Source organism: Podarcis bocagei (genome assembly GCF_964188305.1).
Source record: "Podarcis bocagei genome assembly, chromosome: 13".
NCBI classification, from domain to species: Eukaryota; Metazoa; Chordata; class Lepidosauria; order Squamata; family Lacertidae; genus Podarcis; species Podarcis bocagei.
This window is the reverse complement of record NC_138138.1, coordinates 43,402,015-43,415,017: the sequence shown is the minus strand read 5'-3', so window position 1 is coordinate 43,415,017 and position 13,003 is coordinate 43,402,015. Positions and strand designations below refer to the sequence as shown.

General features: G+C 45.1%; 1 protein-coding gene across 3 annotated transcripts in view; it reads right to left on the bottom strand.

The window, feature by feature from the left end:
- TEP1 (telomerase associated protein 1) overlaps nt 1–12,000 on the bottom strand; it is a gene marked incomplete at its 5' end in the record, with an annotated part of 57,869 nt that extends 45,869 nt beyond the window's left edge. For 2 of the 3 annotated variants that reach the window (XM_081165796.1, XM_081165797.1), the window contains 4 exons: nt 7,759–7,893; nt 9,377–9,529; nt 10,454–10,777; nt 11,758–12,000. In XM_081165796.1, the coding sequence (XP_081021922.1) occupies nt 7,759–7,893; nt 9,377–9,529; nt 10,454–10,777; nt 11,758–12,000 (855 nt within the window). The remainder of the gene's footprint in view (nt 1–7,758; nt 7,894–9,376; nt 9,530–10,453; nt 10,778–11,757) is intronic. The other variant, XM_081165798.1, reaches the window with a different exon arrangement.
- Between the last annotated feature and the right edge of the window lie 1,003 nt (nt 12,001–13,003).

Below are 13,003 nucleotides of genomic sequence, written 5' to 3'. Positions count from 1 at the left end.
CGGCGGGTGCCTTAAGCGCCCCCCCCTGATCCACGAAGAGCCTTTTTAAAGGCTGCGGAGAGGATACGGGGGTGGCGTGGCACTGAGAGTCGACCGCTACCTCGGTGGAGCGAAGCCGCGAGCCATGACCAGAGAGCGCTGACTTTCTTCCTTGAAAATCTGGACTGAAAGAATTACCCATGAGTAAGACGGATTGGGACTTTAAAAATTTTACCCTGAATTGGAGACGACCGGGGGGTGTGCTAAAAGGAAGTCCGCACCCCCCCCCCTTGCAGACGATCTAAGCAACGACATAAGAGCTAAGCTGGAGAGCCTACCCTTGGTGGGGTGAGTTAAAAAGGACACTAACTTTCAAGATTTAGCTAAAGGAAATTTTGTGCTGGAGAGTGGAGTTTTGGAGACCCTCTTTTTGTTTTAAACAACCCCCCCTCCCGGGCTCGGGAACGTCCTGCCTTTGTGCCTGTGTAAGAGCTGCGGAGTTTGACAGCTGTCAAAGCTGCAAACGGGCAGTTTAAAGTGGAAAAATCACTATCTAAGATCCCTCTGGATTAAGACGAGTTATAATTGAGCCAAAACTGTTGGAAACAAAGTAATAATAATAAGTTAAAGGACTGTTGGAGAAAAGACTAATAAGTAACCAGATTCCCCCTAGGGGGAATTCTGTGAAACTACAATGGATACAATGGCTGTGGATGGAAAGTTACTAGTGGAAATCGAAAGGATGTTTCAATTGGTGGGAATCTTACAGGAGCAGAGCTTAGCCATGAATAAACAACTTATGACTATGACCTTGGGAACAGGCAACTCTGCTGTTTGTATTGAGGACCTGAATGAGAAAGAATCCACAGCTGAATGGGAAACAATGTCTACAGAGGTGGAAGAGACTAAACAAGAAAAAGAGAAAGTAACCTTGGGAAGCAACAACCAAAAGCTCACATCTGTGGAACACAAGCAAGGAGACTCTGGGAACATATCTACCACAAGTCTGCGAAAGATGCAGAAGAAGAAGGAGGAGGTTCTGGGACAATATGGAATACAGGAGCTTAAAATAAAGAAATATGATTGGGGCCTCCGTTTGGACTTTGATTTTGAAGATACAGGCTTTGTGGAAATTCTCCAGCAGTTGCTTTCAAATCTCCTTGTGGGAAGAGAATATACTTTGATGGTGAAAGATCTTTTTCCAGACTCGACGACTGACATAAAGGACTACCAACAAGACCGGCGGAGAGGGACTGAAAGAGACTTGAAAGCCTCGGACGTGAGGAACCCAGGCTGAGAATTTTGACTTTGGATTTTTATTGGGAAGGGACAAAAACCGGGGATGGGAGGGAGGGAAGAGGAGATTCTTAAAAACTCTTAAGACTTTTAGGTTTGGTTAATATGACTTTTAATTAAGATAAAATGAAAAATCGATGGAAGAGAACTTAAGTCCAACTTAGGAAAATCAATTTTTTTTTTATTAGAAAAGAGGTAATAAAATGAATAAGATGGTTAAGAGGAGAAATACCAACTTGCCGATATAATCTTGGGAATTGGGATGCACGAGGGGGGGTGGGGGGAAGTCAGGGAACAAGGTTATGAAACGAGGATCTGCTGAATTTATACATGTTTGTGTCTTGTGTTATTTTTGTGTCTGTATTGTTTTTATAAAAGCGGAAAACCCAATAAATATTTTTTTTTAAAAAAAAGAACTGGACACAGTACTCCAGGTGTGGTCTGACCAGAGCAGAATACAGTGGCACTATTACTTCCCTTGATCTAGATGCTATACTCCTATTGATGCAGCCCAGAATTGCATTGGCTTTTTTAGCTGCCGCGTCACACTGTTGGCTCATGTCAAGTTTGTGGTCAACCAAGACTCCTAGATCCTTTTCACATGTACTGCTCTCAAGCCAGGTGTCACCCATCTTGTATTTGTGCCTCTCATTTTTTTTGCCCAAGTGCAATACTTTACATTTCTCCCTGTTAAAGTTCATCTTGTTTGTTTTGGCCCAGTTCTCTAATCTGTCAAGGTCGTTTTGAAGTGTGATCCTGTCCTCTGGGGTGTTAGCCACCCCTCCCAGTTTGGTGTCATCTGCAAATTTGATCAGGATGCCCTTGAGTCCATCATCCAAGTCGTTGATAAAGATGTTGAATAAGACCGGGCCCAAGACAGAACCCTGTGGCACCCCACTAGTCACTCTTCTCCAGGATGAAGAGGAACCATTGATGAGCACCCTTTGGGTTCGGTCAGTCAGCCAGTTACAAATCCACTGAGTGGTAGCATAGTCAAGACCGCATTTTACCAGCTTCTTTACAAGAATATCATGGGGCACCTTGTCAAATGCCTTGCTGAAATCAAGGTAGGCTACATCCACTGCGTTCCCTTCATCTACCAGGCTTGTAATTCTGTCAAAAAACGAGATCAGGTTAGTCTGACATGACTTATTTTTCAGAAATCCATGCTATTGGTGATCACAGCATTCCTTTCTAGGTGCTCACAGACTGTTTGCTTAATGATCTGCTCCAGAATCTTCCCTGCTATTGATGTCAGACTGATTGGGCGGTAATTATTTGGGTCCTCTCTTTTCCCCTTTTTGAAAATAGGGACAACATTTGCCCTCCTCCAGTCTGCTGGGACTTCGCCTGTTCTCCAGGAATTCTCAAAGATGACTGCCAGTGGTTCTGAGATCACATCTGCCAGTTCTTTTAATACTCTTGGATGCAGTTCATCTGGCCCTGGAGACTTGAATACATCTAAACTAGCCAAATATTCTTGTACTATCTCCTTAGTTATTCTGGGCTGTGTTTCCTTTGCTGAATCATTTGCTCCAAATTCTTCAGGTCGGGCATTGTTTTCTTTATCGGAGAAGACTGAGGCAAAGAAGGAATTGAGGAGTTCAGCCCTTTCTGTGTCCCCTGTTTGCATTTCACCATCTTCTCCTCTGAGTGACCCAACTGTTTCTTTGTTCTTCCTTTTGCTACGAACATACCCATAAAAGCCTTTTTTGTTGCTTTTAACCTCTCTAGCAAGCCTGAGTTCATTCTGTGCTTTAGCTTTTCTGACTTTGTGTCTACACGTGCTGGCTATTTGTTTGAATTCCTCTTTGGTGGTTTCCCCCCTTTTCCATTTTTTATACACATCCTTTTTTAATCTTAATTCAGTTAAAAGTTCTTTAGATAGCCACCCTGGCTTCTTTAGGCACCTTCCATGTTTCCGTCTCATTGGTATTGCCTGACGTTGTGCTTTTACTATCTCCCTCTTAACAAACTCCCAGCCATCATGAACTCCCTTTCCTTTTAGTATTGCTGTCCATGGGATCTCACCCAGCACTTCCCTAAGTTTTATGAAGTCGGCTTTCTTAAAGTCAAGAAATTGAGTCCTAGTATGCTTGGCTGCTCCTTTCCGCTGTATAGTAAACTTCAGAAGAGCATGATCACTCGCGCCTAATGATCCTTCCACATCTACCCCACTAACCAGGTCATCAACATTGGTTAGGACCAGATCTAAAATGGCTGTTCCTCTTGTTGCTTCTCCCACTTTCTGGACAATGAAGTTGTCTGCAAGGCCAGTGAGGAATCTGTTTGACTTTATGCTCTTGGCTGAGTTTGACGTCCAACAAATATCCGGGTAATTGAAGTCCCCCATTACTACTATCTCCCTTCCTTTTGCATGCTTGGCCATCTGTTCCAGGAAGGCATCATCTATGTCCTCCGTTTGGCTTGGGGATCTATAGTAAACTCCCACAATGAGGTCTCTGTTATTCTTCTCTCCCTTAATTTTGACCCAAATGCTCTCACTTTGGCTTTGAGGTTCTAAATCTTGGATCTCTTCACAGGTATACACATCCCTGACATATAACGCCACTCCTCCTCCTTTCTTGTCTGGTCTGTTTCTCTGAAATAGATTGTATCCCCCCATTATTACATTCCAATCGTGGGACTTATCCCACCAGGTTTCAGTGATGCCTATTATGTCATATTTAGTTTGCTGTACCAAGAGCTCAAGCTCATCTTGTTTATTTCCCATGCTTTGCGCATTAGTGTACAGACATTGAAGTCCATTAATCATTCCCCCGTGTCTCTTATTTAAGGATTTTTTCCTCCCACCACTAGGTCCGCGTGCTGTTTGCTCCATTTGGTCTATGACATTTGGATGATCATCTTCATTAATTGATAGACTCCTACCTTCAGGAGCACTGTCTCCCTCCCCCACATTAGTCAGTTTAAAGCCCTCCTGATGAGGTTTCTGAGATTTTTGGCAAAAACCTTTCTCCCAACCGTTGTGAGGTGCAGCCCATCACTTGCCAGAAGTCCATCTTCAAGAAACTGCAGTCCGTGATCTAAGAATCCAAACCGTTCCTGTTTACACCATTTGCGAAGCCAGCTGTTCACTTCCACTATTTTCCCCTCTCTCCCTGTGTCACGTCGTTCAACTGGGAGGACAGACGAGATGACAATTTGTGCATTTAGTTGCTTCAATTTCCTGCCGAGAGCCTCGTAGTCTCTTTTGATCTTCTGGAGGCTATTGCTTGCAGTGTCATTGGTTCCCACATGAACCAAGAGGAAGGGGTATTTGTCAGTGGGTTTTATGATTCCTTGCAGTCGTTCAGTTACATCTTGGATCTTAGCCCCGGGGAGACAGCACACTTCCCGAGACATCTTGTCAGGCCCACAGATCACTGCTTCTGTTCCCCTCAGTAGGGAATCCCCTATTACCACTACACGCCTCCTCTTGGGTTTGGTCGGGGTTCTTCCGTGAGCTGTCCGTTCCAAGGTCGCCTGCACATTCCCTGAGGACTGACTTTGCTGCTCGTCTTCATATACCTGATCGACTGTAATGAGGGAGAGATCCTCAAATGGAGTCTGCTCTTCGTCTTCCATGCTAGGGGAGAGGACCTCAAAGCGATTGTGTATTTCTAAACAATCAGAGTGAACCCTGGGCCTCCTACTTCTTTGAGTCACGTTTCTCCATATATCTGGCTCCTGTGTTGGTGAACTATCCTCCTTCTCAGGGGAGTCCCCTGTCTCCTCCTTGGTGGGGACGGTGTGCTCTGTTGCTTCCAAGAAGAGCTCCAGCTCTCTAATTCTTTGGAGCGTAGCTACACGTTCCTCCAGTTGCTGGACTTTGTCTTTTAAAAGGGCAATCAACATGCAATTGCTGCAGGTAAAGCTGCCTGCAACCTTTGGCAAGATGGCAAACATTGCGCAGGAATCGCAGGCGACTGCAGGTGTTTCCTCCCCTTCCATCTTGAGATCGTGTCGTTGGGGGTGGCTACAGAGGTCCTCCATCATAAAAAGCTTGAAGACAGGACAAATAACTTCCCCCACACAAAAAAAACCCTAGGTCTCCCCCAACAAACGTTTGAGACTAGCTCCCCTAAATCTAAAAGATGGGTATAACTGCGCGCGCCGCTAGGCGCGCGCCGCTGCCCTGCAAACTCTGATAAGCTCCTCCCACAGCTAATCCCCTGCCTCAACAGAAACCCTGCCCCCTCTGACCTTTACACAGGGAAAACAGCTAATCAGCCACAAAGAAACACACACACACAAGAAAACCCTTTTTGCTCCTTCTTCAACTGCTGCCCTGCAAACTCTGATAAGCTCCTCCCACAGCTAATCCCCTGCCTCAACAGAAACCCTGCACCCTCTGACCTTTACACAGGGAAAACAGCTAATCAGCCACAAAGAAACACACACACACAAGAAAACCCTTTTTGCTCCTTCTTCAACTGCTGCCCAAAATTCCCACCAGGAAAAACATTCTTTCTATCTCAGCTAGTAATTTTCCATCTGCAGCCATTGTAATGTCTCAGAATTCCCCCTAGAGGGATTCTGGTTACTTAGTAATCTTTTTCCAACAGTCCTTTACCTCGTTGTTTGTTTCTTTGTTTCCAACAACTTTAATTCAATTGTAACACATTTAGTCCAGAGAGATCTTAAGTAGCAAGTTTTTTAACTTTGAACTGCCCGTTTGACACAGGACGCTCCCGGGTCCGGGAGGAGGGGTTGCACACAACAAAAAGAAGACTTCTAAAGTTCCACTCTCACACTCCAGCTCAAAACTTCTTTTATCAAATCGTGGAAGTTAATATCTTTTAACTCACACCAAAAAGGTAAACTCTCCACCTTAGTTCTCCTGTTCTTGCTTTAGATCATTTGTAGGAGGGGGGGTGCGGACTTCCCTTTAACACATCCCCCGGTCGTACCGAATTCAAAGATAAGTATTTTAAAGTCCGAATTCCGTTCTACTCACGGGTTATTTCTTTTCAGGTCCGAATTTAGGGAAAAAAGTCAGCGCTCTCCGGCCATGGCACACGGCTTCGCTCCACTGGAGTAGCGGTCTACTCCCAGCACCACGCCACTCTCCGTACCCTCTCCGAAGCCTTTAAAAAGGCTCTTCGTGGGTCGGAGGGGGCGCTTAAGGTGCCCACCGAGTCACCAAGTCCGCAGGCATCCGCGCCTGCGGTTTCTAAGGGTCTCCGCGTCTCCGTCGCGGCAAGACCCGTCTCCAGCAGAGCCGATTCCCTCCGGAGCTCGGAGGGAATCTGCCATTAGCCGATCGCGCTAACCCGGAAGTCGACACCTCTCAGATTCTGACACAAGAAGGACAATGGCACAACTACTGTGCCAAACCTGACATAGAACACCATCGTTTTTGTCGGGCAAGAAACTGCCCCCAGCAATTCCAGGTTAGCACTGAAAGCTCCAATGCAGATAATGCTCTTAGCACAGATTCCATGCTTTTGAAGATGCAAGTTTTTAGCCCTCTGTGATCACACAATAGAAGGAACAAAAGCAAAAATGACACAATTTGATATGAGGATTCTTTTCTTGCTGTTCTTTAATTTCCACATTCCTTCTGCAGCTCAAGATCTTTCAAGTACCAGTTCCCACCTGGAGACAGTTTCAGAACCAGTCTCTTTTAATTTATTACAACCAGATAATTTGCCAAGGACAATGGCAGCTTCTGGAAAGGAACAGCATCCCAGAGCCTAGGAAAGAAGATCTATCTACCTCCAGGGAAGAGCTCTAGAGAAATGAAATGAACTCTGCAAAATTTCTTTTAGCATTCCCAGAGTTCCTGGGGGAAAAGATTGTTTAACTGCTCTGGGAATTGTAGCTCTGTGAGGACAAGAGAAATTTCCAATCAACTTTCAGCACACTTAACAAACCAGAGTTCTCAAGATTCCTTGGGGGAAGCCACTGCTGTTTACAGTGGTGAGGTGGTGCTTTAAATGTGAGGCATAGATGTGGCTTAATGACATTTAGAAAAACTGCTGCATGCCGCTCTGAGCCTAGGGGGGCAGTACGGGACATAAAAACACAAAATAAAAGAAAGAGTCAACATTAAAAGGACACAAAAGAGACTAGCATACAGATAAAAAGAGCCACATTCTTCTGCACTTTAATTCGAATTTATCCTTATGCAATAATTTAGGTACCCTATTGGAAGAAATTCTCCCACTTGCAATTCTCAACAATTGGCACTCAGTCACACTACTGCCAATGTCCACTATATAATTGACAATATCCTCAGGTTTTTTTAAGAGAAAGAATTATTATAATGACATTTTGCAACAAGAGTGCCGTCAGCACTTGGGGAATTCAATGGCATTCATGAAAACAATCTAGGTAAATATTAAACACACATCGAGAACAGGCAAGCTTTTCTTTCTGGTCCAATGATTGCACTGCAATGCCTCACACACACCCCCTTGTGACTTTTTGGGTGCAACCCCCAGAAATCCAGGCTCCCACTTAACTGCCCCCTCGTACCTTGAGAATGAATTCAGGATCATGCTCTGCTAGGCTCTCACACACTTCCATCAATGCCTGCTGAAGCTCACCAGGAGGATTTCCAAACTTCGGCCCTTCCACCAGTGAACAGCATGCCAGGCTCAACAACATCAACTAAAAAAGATGGAAGGGGTTAGAGGAGAAAGCCTTAGGAAGCCACTCGTGGGAGTTTCCTTCAAATTTCAAGGTTCTAGTCCAGTGGACACCAACCACTCTTAAGCTTCTAAGAAGCCACCACTGGAACTGGATGAAAAGCTGGAAGCTCTGGATTCACTTAGGGCTAGATTTAGGGGCAGGTGACTGTGCCTTGGGCTTGGTGGGTGGGTGCTGGTTCCAGTTTGCCCATTACAAGAAGCCCCTATCAACTCAGCAGTTGAAACGGAAACCTAATACTAACAGCAAATCTTCACCTCTATATCTAAGAACACTCGGCTACACAGCCCATGTTGTATTGTGTGCACTATTTTCCAGTGCCCATTCAAAAACAACAAACCAGAACCACTGTGTTCCTACTAGGAACAAGCCAATTTGTCCATTTCAGTTTCTCTTGTTTCTCCAAACTCAGCTCTCAACATCAGTTTGCAAGTTAAGGAAAAAACCCTCATGAAAGTTCATATACATTTCAGTGCAAACTTCTAATACGCACCTGCCTGTATGCCGTTTCACCTACCATAGACATTTATAATAAAGCAATTATTTCCATACGCAAAAATGCATCCCATGTTAATTTCACAAATATATGCAGTTTTATGCAACTTGGCCCTATTATATGCTTTTTTCGTATACTGTTGTGTACACTCCAATCACTTTGTGATGAGAGACTTGAGGGGTGGCCTCTGCTTTCCTGGGGTTTAGATCCCTTGAAATGAAGGTCAATGGAAACTGCAGTTTCTTTGGGATATTTTGGTTTTATTAACACAACCCGAGCATAGGATGGAGATGATCAACACAGCATTAACATCCCAGCAGATCTTTCTTTCCCGTTACGTTTCCAAGGAAGTTGCAAACTCAATTTTGGATCCAACACAGAACAAAACATGTCTCCATCTCTCCAGCATCAGCAAAACACTTTCTCTCTCTCTCTCTCTCTCTCTCTCTCTCACACACACACACACACACACACACACACTTTCACATTCATTCACACACACACACACACGTGTACATGTTTAGCCTATTCTTTTCCATCCCAGAATAACCCGGCATCCAGCCAAGCGTGGTGGAAGAAGGCCCACCCATTTGTCTCTATAGCAACAGAACTCACTCTAAGAAACAGGTGATGGGTAAAATTAGCTGAGCTGCACAAAGGTGCCTGTCTGACTTGTTCCGCAACTCTGATAGATTCTAACACCAGATGCACAGAATCACAGGTTTGGAAGGGTGCTATGGTCATCCAGACTGACCCTCAACCCAAAACAATCTGTTATTTGGCTGGAGAACCGTACTGCAAAATTTGGAGCAATGTGAACTTAGAAAAAGACAGTATTCCAGTTCACATAGAACTTTGGAAATTGCAAAATAGGCAATTTGTTTTTAATTGCAAGGTGAATCCAATGTCTCCCCAACCCCTAGTTCCTACCAGCACAACACCTCTCACCTTTTGATCTTTCACTTGCTGCTCTTTGCTCTCCACAGGCAGCTCATCAGCCAAAGAATCGTCCTCTTCCGACTGCACTTTCAGGTCATCTTCGGGCAAAGTCAGAATGTACTCTGGGATCGCGCCAGCAGCTTCTGCCTCATCCCTTTCCTCCTGCAGGGGAAGAAACCCCACTGGCCCTTAGTCAAAGTTGCGCCCACTCTACAAGCATTATCCAATATTCATTTTCCAGGTGTCTTTTACCAGTGAGTATAGAAACACCAGCAAAGTTCTCAGGCACAAGACCTGTGCAAATGCTTCATCTGAAACCCCTGAAAACAAAACAAAAAAGCAACCACAACCAGGAATGTTAAAGTGTGTATTAATTGTGGCCACATCTGGCTACACTCCTCAGATGTATTTTGTAAATAATAATAATAATAATAATAATAATAATAATAATAATAATAATATTTTATTTATACCCTGCCCATCTGGCTGGGTTTCCCCAGCCACTCTGGGCAGCTTCCAACAAAATATTAAAATACAATAGTCCTTCAGATATTAAAAGCTTCCCTAAACAGGGCTGCCTTCAGATGTCTCCTAAAAGTCTGGTAGTTGTTTTTTCCTTTGACATCTGGTGGGAGGGTGTTCCACAGGGCGGCCGCCACTACCAAGAACCCTTCACCCAAGTAAAAATAGCAATGAACATGTGTGGACTATGACTGAGGATTCCCCCTCAAGCCTAGGGAGGGGGAACCTGTGACCCTGCAGATGTTTTCAGGCTTCAAATCCCATCAACCCCAGCAAACCATCAGGGATGATGGGATTTGTAGTCCAGTGGAGGGCCACTGCTTTGGTTGCTGGCCCGAACTTATGGAAGGAAAACTCTTAAAATTCAGGTTTTCCTAACTGCCTAGATGTGTTTTCTTTGTGCTATAAAACTTTCCTCCATTCCCTTTGCCATCCAACCCAACCTTCTCCAGCTGGCCAAAGTTACTGCTGCTGAAACCTCCCTCACACAATATCCTGTTGCCACGACAATACTCCAGCAACTGGACCTGGCCTGTATAGGCTTTTGCCCAAATGAAGTCTTACTTGCAAGTGTGGTTGTTCCAGTTTGGTGCTTGGTCCAAAAGCCTCATCCTGGGCTGCGTAACCCGGTGGCAACCCCAAGGATGTCGAGGCACAGATACTTTCATGAGGATCCAATCGGGGAGAGAACTGCACGTCCAAAGGCTTTGATAAAGCAACAGAGGTAGAAATAGGGCGCAGCAGGCGAGCCTTGGATTCCTCCAGCCCCTGAACAGCCAAGTGGGCAGGCTGCTTCAGAAGGGAATTATCCAACCAGAGCAGCCTTGGTTCAGAGAAGGCAGAATACGACACAAGTTTCTTCGCGTCAGATGCTGCAGGCTGCCTTGCCTGGAGTAGGGAACGATAAACGAAAAATTAGTGGCAGGAATGAGGGTGTTCATGCAATACCACCCACAAGTGTATATACAGTGTGTGGAAAACACTTGGCTGTACAGTGGTACCTCGGGTTACATACGCTTCAGGTTACAGACTCCGCTAACCCAGAAATAGTGCTTCAGGTTAAGAACTTTGCTTCAGGATGAGAACAGAAATCGTGCTCCGGCGGTGCAGTGGCAGGCCCCATTAGCTAAAGCGGTGCTTCAAGTTAAGAACAGTTTCAGGTTACGAACGGACCTCCGGAACGAATTAAGTACTTAATCTGAGATACCACTGTACAAATCAGCAAGCGTACATTCTTTCGCACAAACACATGTACCTATATAGACAGCCTGCACCTGTGTTCAGCGTAACACATGAAAAAGCTTAACGCCAAGTAGAATCCCATTCACCTTTACATCTGCCATACAACTCTGACTTCCCTTGGCTGGCGACAGAACACTGGGGGGGGGGGCAGGTATAGCAGCAGCAGCACACCGGCCTGCAGCGCAGATCTACACATTCAGGTGTATCACACGGGACCTATTTCCTGGTACTATGCTACTTCTGAAATGTCGAAACGTTTTCCCTGCATCAAAATCTCCCCACCCACATTAGAGATGTGCAGGAACTGAACTGATCCCACAACACCCACCCATCTGGGAGCACCCAAAGGGGGAAAGGAAAAGAAACCCCAGCTCCATTTGAATCAACTCCTAGTGATGACGCCTTGTGGCTTCCGCTTCTGAGCACACCTAAGAATTATCATTTTGTGAAAAACCTGCCTTTCTAGCATGGTCACGAAAGTGTCTTTCCCAGGATTCTTTGGGTGGGGAGGGCTTTGACCATTAACCCCATCATGGATCAGACATGCATCCAAATAAACCATATCTTGTGAAATAATTATTGTTGGTGGTGGTTATTGCTAGTAGCATTACCACAGCCATGCTTACCTGTGTCTGCTCAAGGACTGAGCCAAGCCATTTGAAATCCAGAGGATTTGGCATTGTCAAGGAGCCTGCCACGACCTGGCTCTGGGCACTGAGGGGCTTCAGCGAGGCTAGCCATGAAGCAGACGGGGTAATGGGCTGCAAGAGTCGGGCCTGGACTTCCTCTAGCTTTGGAAGGGTGAGAGAAGCAGGGGCGCAAGCATGAAGCGAGGGCTTCTCCCCAAAGAGGGAGGCAGAGGAATCCATGGACTTCACTGGGAAGGCCGCTGGGTACTTGGATGTCTGCAAAGAGAAAGAATAGACTTTGGAACTCAACACGAACAAGCCCTATGCAGATTGGAGACCAGGATACCTGAAAGAGCCTCTCATCCCTTATAAAACCAGCTGAATGCTACACTCTTAATGCATTTTTAATCTTTTGTTGGAAGCCGCCCAGAGTGGTTGGGGAAACCCAGCCAGATGGGCGGGGTATTATTATTAATTATTATTATTATTAACTCTGCAGAAGGCTGTGCTGCACATGCCACCACCTCAGGTGTCATAATCAGGCCTCTGGTGTGGTGGCACCTACTTGTTGGAAAACCACCACCACCCCACCATTATTTATTATACAGGAACTTTATTGTATTTAAAATTTCTCTTTTTTAACCAGCTGTCTTAAGTGGAGATCTTCAGCCCACTCAGTACCCGTATTGGATTTGTAATTGTTTTCATGGCTTTGCAATTCCAGATGATGCCTTCAGAATACTTAGAGGGGCATACAATTCTTGCAGAACTGCATCTCTGGTGCACAATAAGTGGAAGATCATTATCACTGTTTATTACACTGTTCTTTGCATTCTGAACCAAGGGAAAGTTTATTCTGAATTTGTTAAGCAGGGTACCCGATGCCAATGATCAAGCAAAATCATATATTTGCTGTGCAACTCTTCAACAGATTTGTGTCGGATAAGAGTGGCAAGATTTGCAGTGGCTGCTCAAAAGTTTTTATTAAAAGGCTGGCTGGTCACCTTATCAAGGCTGCTGTAGCGGTAGAATACCTGAATGGGCTAAGATGACCACTGAGGTCCCTTCCCAATTCCTGTGTTGCTACCTTTGTACCTTCACCTTGCACATAGCACCTAGAAAGCTTCCTGTAAATCAGCAGCACAAGTTAATGAACAAACTAAGCATCCTTAGTGTGAATTTAACATGCTGGTGTTTTAACGAAGTGTTTCTTAGACCCCATACTGCCACGTCTTTAAGCAAA